Source organism: Histomonas meleagridis (assembly GCF_020186115.1).
Source record: "Histomonas meleagridis strain 2922-C6/04-10x chromosome Unknown contig_20, whole genome shotgun sequence".
NCBI classification, from domain to species: Eukaryota; Parabasalia; order Tritrichomonadida; family Dientamoebidae; genus Histomonas; species Histomonas meleagridis.
This window is the reverse complement of record NW_027150805.1, coordinates 1,685,914-1,705,047: the sequence shown is the minus strand read 5'-3', so window position 1 is coordinate 1,705,047 and position 19,134 is coordinate 1,685,914. Positions and strand designations below refer to the sequence as shown.

Below are 19,134 nucleotides of genomic sequence, written 5' to 3'. Positions count from 1 at the left end.
AATAATAATGATTTCAGTGAATTTCGAACTTCGGGTTGGGGAATTGCAGCCCAATGTAGCTCAACTAACTTATTAAAAATTTGTAGCCCATAATATTTAACAAATGGAGATTTTTGTGGTTGTAAAAATTGATTGATATACTCAAAAATATCAGGCCTTTCACTGGAAAAATTCATGGCAAAAATTGCTTCATTATTTCCCGTTCTATATCCGTCTTCGATAGCTTTTTCGAGTAATGGCAAATCCAATTGGATTTCCTGGTTAAGCAAGGCTTGATACATTATTAATAAGGGTAATAAGGGTAATTTTAGAAAATGAACTATTTTAAGCAACCGTTAAAATGAATAAACGGTTTCAAATTTTTTTGAGGGTTGAAGTAATCATACAAATTATGGTGTGATTTTATTGACCATTAGGTTACCGAAAAGTATGTCATACCATTTATAACTTTTCAAGCAAAATAAATAATAATATCCTATATTTTATACATTTATTTATATATATAGATAAACTTTGACGATATTCTATATTGAGAATTTGTTTCCTTATAATGTAATAGTTAAGCATATGACGAGACCTCTATTTTTATTTTTTGAAGTGGAAAGATGTAAATCCTGCTGATTGGAGCTAAATCGAATTTTTTGAATGCTTTCAAATAGAAAAATCCAATAGAAATTTATTCAGATCGTCATGACTATAACGGAACCGTTATTTATTTCAATATTGGTTTTTATTTGAAATAATTGAATCCAACCTTCATTTTTGTTTTGTCAAGTAAGGGATGGTCATATAATAAGACAAATATAATTTTATACGATTTCATATTATTTTGAAATACAATCAAATATATACATGAAAATAAATCGATAAGAAATAGTTACATGGTAATTTATTTATATACGCTGATAAAACAAAACATATGCATCACTTACATGAGCAGAAGATGCGCTAATTTTCTTGACAATCGAGTCATTGAAATAGTACCAAATGTTATTTTTTTGGTCTAATGCCATAGCTGTGTAATGTCCTCCATTCAATCCTCCGCAATGGCATACAACTCCGACCAAATTATAATCTCCACAATCCTTTTCCATAAAATCCTTGGAAGACAATAAATCTGGATATTCAACTTTTGTTTCATTTTTTCTTGCAAAATGTCCATTTTCAGAAAAGCGTTTCAAATGTATAATTAACACATTTGGACATTCATTCAAACCCATTCTTTTTCTTGCTCTTACTTTTTTTCCACATTTTTCACATTCCCACAAGTTATCTTTATCAAGAATTTCGCATTGATTAAACTTTTTCAAACAATTCAATAAACGTACTCCAATGACACTTTTCGGCACATCAACTGTAAAAAACATAAACGGATCCCTCACAATTTTGCTGAAACCGCATTCAGGACATTCAATGCTGCTGAACATGCTTCCGAGGAATATCTTCTGTATTGGAGAAGAATTACGTGATAAATGAAGCTCTAATGAATCAGCATTTTCAAGCGTTTTGTCTTTTGAAGGTTGATTAAAATCTTCATGAAGTCCATCAATCAGAGCATTAAGGAACTCTTGTGAATCATGTTGTGCAAAATTGGAGAATCGCCTATATTTGGAAATTATAGCTTCACGTAATTTTGATGGATTTACAGCACTTCGAGAGGAAGAAATTTCAATAAGAAAATTCCGAAATGCACGTGCAATCTTTCCTTTTGATCCAAGAGAGTTGTTGATGTTTATTTGGGAGTCAAAATCAGTGGAAAGAATAAATGAAACAAGTGGCTTAATTCGACAAATACATTGTAATGACGCATTTAAAAAACAAGTATTTCCAAGATTTACAAGCCCAACAGGATTGGGATATGATGGTGTACTAATAGGTGAGTTAAGAAGAGGTAAAGAAGGTTGAGGTTCTTGGAATATATTTGATGCTGATTTTTTTTGTACTTGTTTGTTTGGTATTGGTGATAAAGGTGGTCGAGGAGATAATTTTGTGGGGGTTTTAACAGTATTTATGGATTGAATTGGTTTACGTGGTGATTGCAAATTGACATCTGGCTTGAAAATATGAGGCGTTTTAGAATTTGGAGTGGAAAATAATTTATGACTTTCAATACATCGAAGCTCGAAATTGTTTCCATACTGTTTTAGAACCTTTTCGACTGTTAATGAATCATCAATTTTGCTGTTAGTTTGCAAGTGATACAAAAACGATTTTGAAGGATACACATGACATTGATTACACGCACTTTCTTTGATTTCTTTGATTAACCATGAAAGTGATGCAACCCTTATTAGAGTTTGGCGACCAAATTGGATTTGAATTGTTTGCGGTGGATAAACAAATTCTACTTCTCTTTTGGTTTCAGTGTAAACTAGAAAGCCTTGGATTTTCTGCTTTGGCGTTGAAAAAATATTTGTTAAATATGACCAAATATTTGTATGAACAACTTCAAAATCAATACCAACTCGAACTCCTTTTTTGAGTTGGTTATTTAGCAAAATGTCTGGGGATTTAATTTTGCTAGGAATTGTTTTTGAACCGTTGAACAGCCAATTGATTAAATCTCCATACCATACTTTATCAACTGCTATTACTTGAATAGAGCCACCTTTTGGGTCCAAATTTGTTAATGATGATTTATTTTTTTGAAGAAATTTCTTTTGATTCATTAAATTAGTTTCCATTACATTTTTTGTACGTTATTAACACAACTTTTTTAATTATTTACACCAGATGGAGCTTTGAAGACGTTAAACGATTTCACCCATAAACACTTTTTTTTATTCTTTCAAAAATTGAATTCGGTTCAAATTTGTATTAACCGTTTTTATCACCAACCGTTCCAAAAGTGACAAAATACACATTTTGACAAATGTCTAAACCAACCCAATTTACTACAAGCGATAACGAAATGCTCAAAAACTATCTTGCTTCTACTTTTGGAGATAGCTTTTTTCTTAATTGCTACCAAAATTTTCTGGATGACATAACCGATGGTATTTTTTCTTCTTTTTCTGATTGGGTCTCATTTTACTTTATAGGCATGGCTGCTGTTTACTTAGTTATTATTCTTCCTGTTATTTTCTTATTCCAAGCCTCTGGAAAACAGAAAAAAATGCAGAAATTATATCATCGAAGTCGACTTCAATTACTTAAATTTTTGTACACCTGCACCTTTGCTAATCTTATATCGCCTGTGCTTGGGTGGATTACTCAACAACCTGGTCCATGTGCACATACAAATCAAAGTGGGCCATTCATGAATTATCTCGGATTTGAATATCAATTACCATCTGTTAACGTTGTAATAGAAACCGCTATGGCCATTTTCTTTATGAAATATGGTGGTCGTAATAATAATGATAATCCATTATTTTTAGAATTGAATCCAGTTCTTCGCAAAATATTCACCATCTGTTTCAATGGCTTTATCGTCAAGCTCATGGCCGTCTTTTTCATTATCTTTTTATCTGTTTATGATGTCCTATATGGAAAATCCAATGTTTTACAAATTCTTTTTTCCATTTGTTTTGGCATAGTTATTGAGTGCTTTATCAGTTTAGTTCCTGTTATTGTATCTTTTGTATGTTCTTGTTTACTCTTTTTCGCATGTGTTGCATATCTCATTTGTAATCCACTTGATCAATATAAAACGTCGTATGCATACGATAACGCATGGTCATTGATCATATCTGGGTTTGGATACCAATTCTTTGTTTCGTTTTTGCTTGTGATGTTCATTCAATCGCATAATGACTTTTCATGGTTCGATCGATTTTCGGCATATTTAGAGGACGAAGAAGTTGATTTGGACCAAGGCAATGCTGCGTTTGCTGAACTAGACCTTGAAAATGTGGAAGAGGAGAAATTAGATTTGAAGGGTGTACTGACAAAAGACTTAATTTATAGTGGCTTAGCATTCCTTGTGCAGATTTTGATTAGTGCGTTACAAGCACTGATTGTATATTATAAGACAGAATAATAAGCGCGTTTCTAGTAAATAAAAACCACTGGTAATAAATCTTTTATAAAGATATTGCACTTTGCTGAATTCTTTATGTATGTGTATTTAATATTTTTGAATGGATGTTTTGATGGAGATTGTTTTTAGGATTTTTTACAATATGTTTTGAAATTATTGTTGGTAAACCTTGGTGATTCATTTTTTCCCTAACTTATTTTAGGATATTTTAAGATCTTAATAATTTTGTTTTTTATCTATTTTAAATTGGAATATCGACATAACAATTTGAAAAAGTTAAGAATTTTCAACCCTCAAAAAGCTTATTCTTCACTTAATAAAACGTTTGCGTTTTCAATATGGCATCTGGCTTTTTGTATTATTCTGAAACAAAGTTTTTTCATGTAACATGTCATATTAATTTTGGCGGGGAACAATGATGAATGATTTAGATCAAAACTCAATACAGCAACAACAACAGCAAGCGCCCATTCAAGGAGTTCAACAACAAATTGATGGGTATCCACAAATTTGTTCGAATACTTCAATCCAGCCACAAGATTTAATTAATTTTCTTATGCGAATACAGCAATCACCAAAAGATAATTCAATGATAACAAGAGGTACGTGGAATCAGCAAGAAGACGAGATGCTAACAACTGCAGTCAATCAACTTGGTCCTAAAAAATGGACTGACATAGCAAAATTTGTGCCGACCAGAACTCCTAAGCAATGCCGTGAGAGGTGGTTTCAGAGGCTGCAGCCAGGAATTCGTCACGATCCATTTGAGCCTTGGGAAGATCAAGTCATTATTCAATCACAAAAAGAGCTGGGTAATCGCTGGTCACTCATAGCACAAAAGCTACAAGGCAGAAGTCCCAGTTCCATCAAGAATCGATGGTATTCTGGGTTGCGAAATCAAACGCAAGCTCGTGCACAGCTCGAAATGGGTTTAAATCAAATTGACCCTAATTTGTTATTAGCTCACGAAAATGGGAACAACCAAGATAGCGTTCACAATAACAATAATCTTTAAAGAAAAATCAGTATTTTTTTTAATCTTTTTTTTTTTTTTTTTTTTTTTCCTCGCGAATTTTAAGCCCTTTGCATTGGGAGTACTTGTGATAGAGTGGAAAAAACTTTAAATGCATTCTTGGCTTCTTGCAGGATAATAAAGTTTACAAAGCGGTTATTTTCCATTTCGCAAATGTATTTTTCCATATTTTGATCTTATTATTTACGCCAATTGAATTCATGCCAAAATGTAAAAAATATATTTTCAAAAAATTCAAATTCTTTTCGCAATCTAATTAATTTTAAGAAGAAATTAGTTTTTATCACTTCATGTTAAATTAATTTATCTTATAAATTATTAACTCAAAACGAACGAAAATTATCCTTTTAAAGAACATATTGAAAATCTGAATTAAGATTTATTTCTTATTCTGAAAAGAATCAAAATTATTCAAGTATACATTTTGTTTGTGCGATTCTATCCCATATTGGATCATTATCAGGAAGTTCAGGCAAATCTATTTCAATATCAGATTTAGATATTATAGGTCGAAATACTGGGTATGACCTCAATCTATAAACATAACCAACGCCTGCCCAAAAAGCCATCATTGCCTTACCATTGGATTTTTTAAGTTTACCTTCAAGTTCATTACTTTTGGTAACAAAATAAAGTCCATTAATTTCAGAATTAAATCCAAATCTAATATCATATTTCCAACTAATCGTTAATCCGCGTTCATCTGTTGTAGGTAATGAATCTTTATATTTTTGTCCGACTCTTTCAACAAAATCATCAATATCTTGTGTTGATGTAATATTATATATAATATTAACCCATGAGTGATTATGTAACTCAGGCAAATTATAAGTTGTTGAACAATTAGTTGAATTAACTATTATCGCTTCTGGATTACAATAGTAATAGGTTCTATGTTTCCTCCCGGTCGATGTATATCCAGATGCTGATATCTTTATATATGGTTTTTCTACTTTTATATTGGTTATGTTTTTATTATAATTATCATATGAAAAATGTTTATCCCATGCTGTTTTCACTGTGCCTGAATTTGCAATAGTAGCGGCGTATGCAATCCATATCCCAGCAGAAAATAACCCAAAAACCACATAAATCGTTAAAAACATCACATAAAAAAATTCTTTTGGATGATCAGAAGCGTACCCTATAAGCCCAAGTAAAAATATTAGAAATATACAATAATTTGTCCAATGTAATGCATCTCCTGGAGTATATGGTTCTTGAAATTCGAGTTTGGGATCCTGTTTTTTAGCTTCTAGATATTCATCACGTGGAATGACATATGTACAGATGAAAAGAATTGTAAAAAATATTATGAAAAAAATAGCAATAAAGATTAATTTCCATTTTATATCCCTTTTATACGAACTATATGAACAATTTGTTTTAGGATCTGATTTATATTCTTGTGGTGGGAGATCTAAGTCATCCTCTTGAAACGAGCCCATCTTGACTAAGTAACCAAAACACCACGTCAAAAATCATTCAAATAATTCAGTAATATCACAAAATTCAGAAATCGTTTCTGTCACCGATAAGTGGAACAAAGAACTACACTCACAAAACTTTTTGTTTAAACACCCTTAGAAAAAATTTAAATTTGTTATTTAAGAGGTTAAAGTAACGTATTGTAAAGTTCCTCAATGCTATTAGTTTACAGAAGCGTAAGTCACACTCAACGTATCAAAAAAGATCACTGCCGAATTATAAGAACTGCACAATTATCATTTTTGATATCAAATAGAAATATGGGAAATTACTGATCTACCATCTTCGAAGGTTCATTAAACCATCGGGCGCTCTGATAATTGTGATTCCACAAATTTCAGAAGAATTTCAATGTGTCAAAAACGATGAGAGCAACTTTTTCAATCAAGCTTTATGAAGCCTTTGCACACAATTTTTCAATGGTAAACAAAATAAACATCAGAAAAAACTGCAACCAGGAACATTTGCGTATTAATCGAATCATTCCAAGAGAATTAACTTTATACTTTATTTATTAATCCGCTAATTTTTCACTTACGTCTTTTTCCTTTTTTCTTTTTCTTTTGTTTCTTATTTTCTATTTCATCAATTTCATCATCTTCATCATCAAAAGATAACCCCAATGTTTTTGTGATTACATCCTTATCGATTTCTACAGAAGGAATCAAAACATGTATATCACTAACAAGTTGTCTTTCACGTTTCATTTTCTCAACTTTCTCATTTCTGTCGTGAATGTGCTTCCTGTAAGGTTTTGTTTCTTCATCAGTTTCGGAATCTGGTTCAAATGGTGCATCATTTCCAATGTTCAAATTCCTTCGAATAATTTCATCTTGGTCTTGCTTCCAATTTAGCCATCCTTTGCAGTTAGGGGAATGACATGTGCATCGAATAGCTTTTTCTTTGATCTCATATGGAAGTTGATAATCATAACTTAGTTCTTCACAAGGTGAGATATTGCGTTTGGCAAAGATCACAACGCGCTTGGTCTTGTCAAATGGTATAATACGTGTTTCGCAGTTCGGATCACAACTATGATTAATATATCGAGCAAGACCACCAGAATGTGTGGCATCAATATTGTTGTCGTCATCAATACGGAATATGTATGAGCCATGATTACCTTCAAGTTCATATTCTTTCTCTCGTTTTTCAACAACGCGTTGTCGAATTACTTCGCCAATGTATTCTATAATAGGCTCGCCTTTCTGAATGGGCTCGTCAGCAAAAACACCCCAACAATCGATATCGCTTATCTCAAAACGTAATGCTTTACGACTTAATTTATCACAATCAAAAAGAAAATTTTCTGAAGTACTGCGGGAAAGTTCTTTTACAACTGTAGATTTTCGTTTTTCTGTATTGGTTTGGTCTCCAAATGAAGAATTCTTTAATAAATTTGCGTAATATGAACATAAAGAAAAACGTTGTTTTTCTTCTCTTGTTAGGTGCGGAAGTGAATCATCCATTTTGCTTGGATGATTTGAACTTCTTTTCATTTATATCAAAAGAAAAAAGAAAAAAAAAGGGATATGAAATGACCAAAATACCTGAAATTAAACGTTCTCATCACATACAAAAATCTACAAATGGAAAACCAAGAACTAATTACAGAAGAACATTCCAGTAATTGTAATATTTTCAAACGTATTTACCATCATTTCATGAACGGAAGCATGCCTTATAATAATCAAGAAAATTTGCATCATCAACTTCAATTTACTTTTCCATTTGATTCACATCCAGGACCTCTCAAAGATGCTATTACTGATGCGAAAAATCTCAATCGTTCACTTTTTATATTTATTTATTTTGCTGATAATCCGAATACAAATCATGTCGTTAAAATTCTCCAAAAGGAGTCCATTGCAAATGAAATCCATTCAAACTTCATATTTATCCCATTAGATGTTTCTTATCCTGAAGGATGGCATTCAGCATGTGAACTTGAATTTACCGAAATCCCAACAATAATCATCCTTAGACCTAATGGAACAACCCTTAGTGATTCCCGTGTCTTCGCTATCCTTGAAGGAAGAATTGATGAAAGTGATCTTTTATCATCAATCCAAATTGAGAACAACCAAAGAACACAAGATGCTGCCATCATCCAACAACAAAACGAAGAGTTCAATGATGCAGTTCAACAAGATCAAGAAGTTACTAGAGAAGAAGCTGAAGAAGAACAACGAGCACGAAAACAAATCGAAGATGAAGAAGAACAACGAAAAAAGGTTGAAAAAGAATTCGAAGAACTTCCAGAGACAAACGACTCAACAGACATCGCAACAATTAGATTCCAGTTCCCAGATAACATAAATCGAATACATAAGTTCCCAAGAGATCAAAAAATTGATCTTTTGTTTGTGTTCGTAAGGAAATTCATGTTTCCGAAAAAGTTTATTTTGAAAACAGGGTTCCCGCAATTTCGAATAGAAGAAAATGGAAAGTTAATAAGCGAAGTGTGTCATGAAAAGAATTTTATTGTACATGTTGAAGAAGAAGAATAGTGAAAGGAGAACGTTTTTTACGGGATACCCCGTTTATATGAATTGATTTTTAAATGTTAGATGTCTTTAATTTTTAATTTCTATTAAAAAAAAGTGTTTTACAACGATTTTGTTAAGCTGTCATTCCTTAGAAGTTGTATACAAAAAATTTAAAAAATTATTTTTTATTTTTATGATAGCAGATATTACTGACGTTTAAAATATACAAAATCACTATTATCTGCTTACCAAAAGAAATAATAAATAATTCATATAAATTAAATATTTTGATCATTTAGAACAGAGATGCAAATAATTTCATACTGCCTGAAGAAGGAGTTGGTATTAATAATAGTAGTAAAATACTGTCCTATTTCGAATATAATATCGAAATCATTTATAATTTAGATAAATTTTCTTGACGTGTAATTGACATTAACGAATATCATAATGAATTTTCTGGAAAACAAAGAGATACATTTGTAAATTCATGAGAAATGAAAAAACAAGAAGGCGAACATTTAACCAGAAAAACTACCATCGTCATACAGAAAATTCAATATGGTGAACAATGAAAAACTGATATTTTGTTTGAATATTTTCAATTAAGTGTTGTAATCATTCAACATAACTGATGGAATGATAATTTTATATAGTTTACAATACTTTTTGAAGATTTACGTCCATAAACTATTTATTATTCACTGTGGTGTAATATGATCGTAAAACACGTTTTGAATTCAAATTTCGGCTTACATTCAATGTCAAAATGCTTGTGATCCTTCTCATCAAGCTGATAAGTTGTACTCATACCTGTATAAATGAAGCACAAGCAAACGCCACACTAAGCAAGCCACCAAAGCTTCCAAATTCTTGTACAAATTGCATAATACAAAAGAATATTATTTCTTCTTCTAGCCGAATTAGAAAATTACTTCTTCCGAAGACAAGTGTAATTTTATCCAGGAGGAATAAACTCCATAAAATTTTAAATGGTAATATTAATTATGAACCTTCGGAAATAAAAATAGAACAACAAGTATCTCTATCAGTTAACACACCAAGCCAAGAATTCATAAAAAATAAATCGAATCAATTTCCAAATGTTAATACAGAATTCCCAGAAAAAACCATTGCTCCGTTAAAGTGTATCGACGGCATTTTAGCACTAACATATTTCTTCAATTATTTTTTATGGATTTTCAATAGGTATAAATTTCCACATTTTCGAATTCGCCTCCACTTTGCTTTTACCTTTCTATCGATTATAAATGCCATATCGTTTACACTTCGCTTTATGCGTAAGTTTGAAATACTTATTCAATTATTAAATATTACATACTTCACGATATTGTTAACATTAACATTACTAGCCAGTCGCGGGTGGTGCATATTCACATATTCGCAACCAAAATGTTTTGTTATTAGTTCCATTTTAACATCTTTATCATTAACAATATCAATTTCGATATTATTACGATCGAATAATCCGAAATGTTTAATCTTTTTCACGTTTTTCACGTTTTTCTCGATCGTTGGGTACATGCGTCATTTTATAATCAGTATTTTCCTCTTAGTGAAACTTTTAGATCAGATGATTGATCAAAAAGTTATTTTGCTCAAGATTCGCCTTGCGAAAGAATTCACTTTAAAAAGTTTTATACATTTGTTCTTGATGTTAATCTTTGGGATTGTATCAATTGTATTAAATTTAAATTTTGTTGTTATGAAACTTATATTTAATGTTATGTTATTAAAGATTTCATATTTACAAATGGAAAGTTTTATGTTAAGGGAAAAATATATTGGCGAAGACATAGAAACAGAACAAAACATAAAACAAATCGCGCGGCATAAGTTAATCAGATTAAAAGAGCCTAAAAAATCTGGTCTTGTTTTCATAAGAGCAGAAAATTAATAAATTATTTGTATATAGAGTAAATTCTTTTATTTAATTTTAAAATTTGATGAAAATTGTGTAAAAATTGTCGATAGGAAGTAAACTTATTAATTTCGAATGGTTTACTTGAGCTAAAGTTAACTTAAGCATAATTCCTTCAGGATTTATATTATCAGAAAGTATTTGTTACTTAAAAAATTTATCTGAAGCAATTATTTAAAAATAAGGAATTTTTTTTTACAATTTAAAATATAATGTTTTTTGGAATTACAAAAAAAATGGGTAATTGTTTGAATAAAAGAGCTTGCTACAAGAAAGCCGTAAATAGGATAATATGCAACACAGTGCCTCTGTTACGGTGATTTTTTGATGGTTTTTATACAAAGAACTTTTTGTATGATTAGCAAAAAAAACCTCCGAACGGGAACTCAACTTGGTCAGATGTAAACTATATAAAAGTTAACGACAGAAGAAAATGATGGATTCAGAAGAAGTCTACAAAGTTGTTCTTGTGGGGTCTAGTGGCGTGGGAAAAACATCCCTTGTTCAGAAGTACCATGAAAACAACTTTTCTGGAGAAGTTCAACCAACTGTTGGAGCTGCTTATGTTAGATGTAAGATAATGATTGATGAAGAGAATGAAGTTACAATAAACATATGGGATACTGCAGGTCAAGAAAAATTTCAGTCACTTATTCCTTTGTATTTAAGAAATGCCAATGCTTGTATTTTTGTTTTTGATATGTCACTTAAAGATCCATTAGCAGAACTTCAAAAACTAAATGAACTTGTGACAAACAATGTAGATCCAGATTGTTTAATATTTATGGCAGGTAATAAAATTGATCTTATTGATGAACAAGGAAAAGAACAGAAAATCAAATTAATTCAAGAATCATCAAAGATAAACCAATGTAAATTTTTCATGACATCTGCAAAAACAGGAGATGGAGTTGATCAATTATTTAAAAACATTGCCGAAGATTTATATAATTCTGCCAAAAATACCACAACACAAAAGAAATCAAACATTTTGTCCGAAATAATTAGCGAAGATGAGAAACCAAAAGAAAAATGTCAATGCTAAATCGTTTGTTATATCACATTAAATTTTATAATATTTTTAAATAATTTTCTGATTTTCTATTGTTTTGTAGGGAAATAAAATCATTTTTATGTTCTTTTTCAAAAATTTAATGATTTAAGTTTGCACTGATTTAGAGAAAACTTATTCGGAATTTTACTATTTTTAAGACTGCAATTACAAAATATATGTTTTTATTGAATAATATTTCATTATAAATCGATTGAACAATAATCAAATTGAAACATTATACCTAAAAAACGTCGAAATTCTTAATTCCATAGAAGAAATTGCTTTTTCTCAAATAAAAACATAAATAGTTTTTAATTTTTTTAAGTTTCTAAAGAGTAAAATGGTTAGCAACCGCAGCCTTTTTCTTCTTGTTGATTCTGTCCAAGTCGTACACCATCATTCATTCTTGAGCTCTCGCTTTCGATGTTATTCTTTAATATATACTCAACAAGGTATTCGAGAGATTCGTCAATGTTAATTCCATCTTTGGCGGATGTCTCGAAAAATGCCAAAAAGTTGTTTTCTTTGGTGTACTCCTCGATTTCTTGCTTCTTCTTTTCCCATGCTTCGTTTTTTTCCATAAGATCAATTTTATTTCCTAATAAAATTGTTGGCACTGGAACGCCAAGAGAAGTTCTGACTTTTTCATCTATATCTTTCTTCCAAACCTTAGTCATATCAAATGTTGCATTTCGCATAACATCAAAAACTACAACAGCTCCAACAGCTTCTCTATAATAAACTCCAGTCATACTACCAAAACGTTCTTGTCCTGCAATATCCCATAACTGGACATCAGCCGTGGAATTTTCATCGAATTTAAGAACCTTATTTGCAAAATCTACACCAATTGTTATCTTATAAAATTCGGAAAAGTTGCCTTCAACAAATTTGCGGATCAGAGATGTCTTTCCTGTACCCATATCGCCAACAACAATTATTTTGAGTACCTTTTGTGTTGGTTGGATTTCTTCTTCGGTGTTGTCCATCGTTTAACTAATTGAGTCAAACTTCTTAAAATTCAAAGATTTCAGTTCATAACCGTCTTATAAATTAACGGCCATTGATTAAATGATCGGTCGACGGCATTTTCATTTGTTATATCTTCCATCAAACAATTTCTTTCTGATTTTTATAAAAATGCTTAATTCATATTAATTGATTTTTTATTTATAAATCATTTTGATCAAAATAATAAATTTATTATATTGATTAAATGAATTAATTAAATTTTTTTCATATTTTTTGAAGATTGTTATTTAAAATTTTATCAGAATTAAGTTCAATATTTAAAACAATATATTAAAACTATATAGATGAATTGTTTTATCTGGTCATTTATTGTATAATCACAATTTTAATCTATCTTTAATTCCAATTTATTGATCATTTGTTCACTTAATTTTTAAAAACTCCGTCATTAGAAATATTACTTCTTCATAAAATATTTTTAACTTTGTAATCAATATAAAAAACGGATAATGCTGTGGTATCATCGAACTCCAACTCCATATAAATGACGTTCATTTGCGATATTTTTTTTAGAATTCTAATTCATAAAATATATTATCCAACAGAAGTATTACATCAATATTCAAAGCATATTTAAGATTTCCTTAAAAATTTCTCTAAATCTATTACATTACATCCATTTCTCTTTCTCGAACATTACCATACTTGCAAGTTTTCAGAATATGTCTTCTTTAATCTTTTTGTCCGAATTAGATTCTGAAGAAGACTTTACGAAATCGTTATGATACGAAGGCTTAGTTTTGCTCCTACGTACAATAAAGATAACAATCGCAATAACAATCAAAACAATTGCAACGACGCAACAAATGATCGCTATTAATGTGCTTTTCTTGATTTCAATAGTTTCATCTTTGTCTTCATTTTCTTTCGCAAAAGCTGTGTATATGTCGGAATAGAAACTGTAATACTTTGTGTATGCGAACACTGTGGAATTGTAATATACATATTCTGTAATTAATTGTGTAAGCGAAGAATTAATAATTGATGGAGAATATGCTTGCGTCAAATATGAATTTATGATATGAAGTGCCGTGGAAATGGTAATGTGTGCACTAGCGTGCAAGTGTGAGAGAAGGTAATATAATTAATAAACTAAAATGTATTTGATTTAGTGAATGTATTTGATTTAGTAAATGAATCTGATTTTGTAAATGTATTTGATTTTGTAAATGTATTTGATTTTGTAAATGTATTTGATTTTGTAAATGAATTTGATTTTGTAAATGAATTTGATGATACAATGCATTCGGCAATTACTTCTGTAGTAACTTTTAATTCACCAAATTTCTCCCCTTGATAATATGGCTTAACCATTATTCTAGAACATGGTACATTATAAAAAGATGTAGAAGATATATCTGGTTCTGATGTGCCATTGAAATAAATGCATTGAAGTGAACTACAATATCTAAATACATTATTTCCAAATGTTGTGATATTTTCTCCAAAAATAACAGATTCTAATTTGGAAAAATTATAAAAGACATAAGAGCCAATTGTTGTCACTGAATTTGGAATTGTAATATTTCTTAATGAACTACAATATATAAATGCATTATTTCCAATTGTTTCATCGTTGTCTCCAAAAATAACAGATTCCAATTTGCAACAAGAATAAAACACAGAAAAGCTAATCGAAACAACACTATTTCCGATATTTTCAGTTGATAACTGATTCCATTCCACAAAACATCTATCTGTAACCCCCGTAACTGCACCATCAATGATAACACGGGTGGTTAGGTTTTTATAGCTATCAATAGTATTTAGTTCATTAGTATCAGTAATTTCAACTATTCCATTACTAGTAAAAAATAAACTCTTAATGGAAAATATGAAAAGCGTCACAAAAGCAAATGGAGTAACATTATGATTTGATTTATATTTTAAATTCATTTTTGTAAAATAACCTTTGCTAATAATAAATATGAATATTAAAATGATAACCAATGCAACATTTAGACAAAAGCTTAATACATTAAATTTTATAAAGTGAAAAATATTTGAATGATCATAGGTGTCTTCTTTGGATTTAATGGTAGTTTGAAGATTTGAAGAAAATTCATCAATGATGTATTCATTATTTTGAATAATTGATCTATGCTGTGAATATAAAAAACTCCAAAATAATGGAAAGAACAGATGGATCATTAAAATGAAATTTAATAATTAATCAAAACAAATTTGAAAGCAAACGAAACTCAAATTCAAAAAATATTAGGCCATAGTCAGCCAAATTTTGGTTAACCAATTTGAATTAGAAAGATTCAATGTCTTCGCCGACAATTTGATATCAAATTTAAAACATTTAAAGTAATAATTGAATTTTTTCTGATATTTACATTGAAATTACACAACTTTTTAACGGTTGAAATTGCTGATTTAATCATTTTAATTAATATGCAAAAATAAAAAATGACTTAAATCATATTGTAGCTCTCCAAAATTTTATATTAAAAATATGAAATGTAATCAAATTCATTAACAAATCTTCTATTTATATTTTTATTTATATTTTTCTTTTCCTGTTGTGAATTTATAAAAATTTTTTGGAACAAGTTTAATTTTACATTAAATTTTTATAACATGTTTATAGATTTTTGATTAATCATTTCAGCCAATGTATTAAAACCAAGTTTGATTGCTATGTCCAAAGGTGTATTACCATTTCCATCCACAACATTCAAATCAATATCTTTACAAAACAAAAGTAACTTAGCTATATCTGAGTTGTTAGTAATTACTGCGTAATGTAAAGGTGTCAAAAGCGACTCATTTGAGAGGTTTACGTCGATTCCGTTTGAATTGATCAACAGCGAAACGATAAACTTCTGTTCACATTGCACAGCAACAGATAATGGGGTATTTCCGTTAATATCTTTAATGTTTATATTTATTCCTTGAATTCCAAGTAGGAATTGTACCATTTGAGCTTGACCATAGCAACAAGCATAATGTAAAGCAGTTTGAAAAAAGATGAAAAAACTCCAAAAAACATAAATAAATATAACTACTATTATCTCTATAATTAATCAAATCCTTAACATTTAAGAACGAAACGAAAACGCTTACGAAGTCATCGATGTTCCCATTTTTTGCATATTCGAATAATTTATTTTTCATCAAAAAAATGTCATTATTATTATTTATAGTATTATATATGTTTAAAGTATTATTTAGAAGTTTCGATGAGTTAAAAGGTTTCGATTCATGATTAACTTGTGTCTTATTATCAATATAATGTAATAATAACTTAACTCCATCATTATTAGTACCTGGGAACTCGACTTTTCGCGTAATTAACTCAATATATATCTCATCGAAAGTTGGGCGATCGAAAGGATTTTGTTGCCAACATTTAACAATTAAATTGACAATCGATGAGTTCCGATATTGTATTGGTATTTCAGGTCTAATTCCAGATCGAACAGCATCATATATTTGGACTTGGTTTAATTTGTTAAATGGACATTCGCCTGTTAATAATTCATATAATATTAACCCATATGCATAAACATCAACTTGGAAACTATAAGAATTGGAACTAATTTGTTCAGGAGCCATCCAATTGGCGGTGCCTGTACAATTAGTCATTATTTCTTCGCCATTATTACTTTCATAACTTTTGAGTATTTTACTCAGACCAAAGTCAGAAATTTTTGGTAAAAGTTTATGATCTAATAAGATGTTTGGAGATTTTAAGTCACGATGAATGATGCCATGATGATGCAAATATTTCATCCCATGAGCAATGCCAATAGCAATGTTTGTTTTTTGTGTGGAATTTAATAAATTTGGACTCTTATGGAGTAATGTCCATAAGGAACCTAATTCCATATATTCAGTGACAATAGTAAATTCAGGTCGAATTGTAAAGCCATAACAATTTAATAAAAATGGATTTTTACACTGTAATAATATCTTGATTTCGCGCTCAAAAAAAAGATGCTGCTTCTCTGGTAGATTTGTACGATTTAATTCTTTGATTACAAACTTCCATCCTGTATATCGATGAACACAATAATAAACATTACCAAAGGAACCTCGGCCTATTGGTGTGCGCGAGATATAATCATCAAGGTTAGCTACATAGTCTTCAAATTCTTCAACATTAAATAAGTCAGCTGATAGATCTGGTGTATAATATAAATTGGGTGTAAATTGTGGAATAAATGGTTGCTTATTTTGTTCAGTAAAAACTAGGTTTTCTTGAATTTGATATTGAGGATCATACGCATTTAAAGACGAAACAAATTGAGGATTGGAATAATTGGAATAACTTGTATCTGAACCTTGAATTTGTTCAGCTGGTGGAATGAGAACTTCTGCATGTGGTGGAAATTTTTTATCTTTTGTTTTTTCCATTTATTAAAATATTTTTCGGAAGTGAAAATTTGGTCGGTTAACGATGAAATTCAAATCAAAAGTGAAAAGGGGAGTTGACGTGAAGTGACTTAACGTCTTTGGACTTATCTTTGGTTTTCAAGCTTATACATGAAGATATTATTGAATTATTGAACTTAAGATTGAATAAAACATTTTTGCGATCAAGAAGCTTATTTAGAAAATGACTAATAATATTTATTTTTTCACATTATTTGATATCAAAATGAAAAGCAATATTAAAATAATTAGGTAAAATATGCGATATAGTAAGTATATACCGAATTGTAGGATTTTGATTAATATTTAAGAATGAAAGTTGAAGATGCGATGATTTTCTTTAAATTTTAAAAGTGTCATATCATTTTGGCAACACAAAAAAATTGTAAAGCTTTCAATTATTACAACAGATGAGATCAAGCAGCAAAAAAGATACACATCCCCTTATTGATTTAATCAAATATAGATCTACTTTGTCTTCTAAACCAGAAAATGAAGTTTCTGTTATTTCTGTTGTTCCAAAAGTACATCAACTTAAAATTCAAAATGATGAAGATTTTATTAAACAAAATCAGCTTAAATACGAAAAGGATATTTTAGACTCAGCCAAAGATAGCCAAGTCCAGGAAGAACAAGAAATTTTAATCTTATTTGAATGTTTACTATGGAATTATTCAACAGATCCAAATAAGTATAATGATTCAGAGTTTGTTCTCACTTATTTTCATAATTGTGAAATTACAAAGTCTTCACTTGTTCAAATTAGAAATTCAACATTTAATATGTTCCTTAACTCATTTTCTAAATCTTCTTATCCAAAAGAAGCATATAATTTATTACTTAAAGATATTATTTCAAACACGACCTTAAACGAATCTTTTACACCAATTCTTTTTCAATTCTTTAAGTGTATTCATTTTTCTAGTTATGAAGAATCCAAAAATCTTATGCTTGATACCATTGAAGTTTTAATTGACAGAGACTTTCCATTAATGCTTGATCAATTCTCTCATTCATTTCTTACAATTCTTAATCAAACGCTTTTTCAACTTGATCCTAAAGCCGTAGGTATTCTTGCCAAAGTTTCCAACAAATATGATAATGAAGATTTTTCAGATGCCTATATTATTTTTGCCTCATGTTTTTATAATCTCATTCAATCCAATCCACCGAAAATCACTTTTTCATACAACGACCGTTTAATAAGAAACCGTTTTAACGATACAGCTTCAAATTCGAATGAATTTATAACACGAACATTTCAACCTAATTTTAAAATCCCTCCATATGAAAAGTTACGAAATAATATATCATTAGATGAAATCATATCTAATGAATCACTTTCTTATGTATATCGAGTTGAACCACTTCTAAATCAATCGTCAGAACGTTTCAAACATGTATTTATTAAAGCTTCCATTCCCATTTTAGTACAATTTGGGAATAGTCCATTGTTTTATGAAGTTTCCACGTCATTTTTAATTCTATTTTGTCGTATTGTTAATGAAACATTTCTTCAAACATTTCTTGATGAAATTGTACTTAATTTTATATATACACATAATCAAAGTTTGTTTGAGAATTATGATCCATATGTTAATTCATTTCGTAATAAGTTTATTAATGTGATTCATCAAGTTTCACCAATTTTATTCTTGAAAACATTTGAGTTATTAGAAACTTATCCATTATTACATACTGATTTATTAGTTCGATTTTATAATATATTAA

At 29.6% G+C, this 19,134-nt stretch overlaps 6 protein-coding genes across 6 annotated transcripts; 4 read left to right on the top strand and 2 right to left on the bottom strand.

The window, feature by feature from the left end:
* Nucleotides 1-2,872: 2,872 nt before the first annotated feature.
* GO595_003075 (uncharacterized protein) lies at nt 2,873-3,982 on the top strand (the record flags this gene model as incomplete). The annotated part of the gene is made up of 1 exon (XM_067916055.1): nt 2,873-3,982. One exon carries the CDS (start codon nt 2,873-2,875, stop codon nt 3,980-3,982), a length of 1,110 nt encoding a protein of 369 aa, XP_067776876.1.
* Nucleotides 3,983-4,397: 415 nt separating this feature from the next.
* On the top strand, nt 4,398-4,997 carry GO595_003074 (Myb-like DNA-binding domain containing protein; the record flags this gene model as incomplete). Its single annotated transcript, XM_067916054.1, has 1 exon — nt 4,398-4,997. One exon carries the CDS (start codon nt 4,398-4,400, stop codon nt 4,995-4,997), a length of 600 nt encoding a protein of 199 aa, XP_067776875.1.
* A 2,036-nt stretch (nt 4,998-7,033) lies between these two features.
* On the bottom strand, nt 7,034-7,972 carry GO595_003073 (SET domain-containing protein; the record flags this gene model as incomplete). The annotated part of the gene is made up of 1 exon (XM_067916053.1): nt 7,034-7,972. The coding sequence occupies one exon, from the start codon at nt 7,970-7,972 to the stop codon at nt 7,034-7,036; it is 939 nt and encodes a 312-aa protein (XP_067776874.1).
* A 195-nt stretch (nt 7,973-8,167) lies between these two features.
* Nucleotides 8,168-9,013, top strand: GO595_003072 (FAS-associated factor 2; the record flags this gene model as incomplete). The annotated part of the gene is made up of 1 exon (XM_067916052.1): nt 8,168-9,013. One exon carries the CDS (start codon nt 8,168-8,170, stop codon nt 9,011-9,013), a length of 846 nt encoding a protein of 281 aa, XP_067776873.1.
* Nucleotides 9,014-11,367: 2,354 nt separating this feature from the next.
* Nucleotides 11,368-11,979, top strand: GO595_003071 (small GTP-binding protein; the record flags this gene model as incomplete). The annotated part of the gene is made up of 1 exon (XM_067916051.1): nt 11,368-11,979. One exon carries the CDS (start codon nt 11,368-11,370, stop codon nt 11,977-11,979), a length of 612 nt encoding a protein of 203 aa, XP_067776872.1.
* A 353-nt stretch (nt 11,980-12,332) lies between these two features.
* GO595_003070 (Ras family protein) lies at nt 12,333-12,977 on the bottom strand (the record flags this gene model as incomplete). Its single annotated transcript, XM_067916050.1, has 1 exon — nt 12,333-12,977. One exon carries the CDS (start codon nt 12,975-12,977, stop codon nt 12,333-12,335), a length of 645 nt encoding a protein of 214 aa, XP_067776871.1.
* Between the last annotated feature and the right edge of the window lie 6,157 nt (nt 12,978-19,134).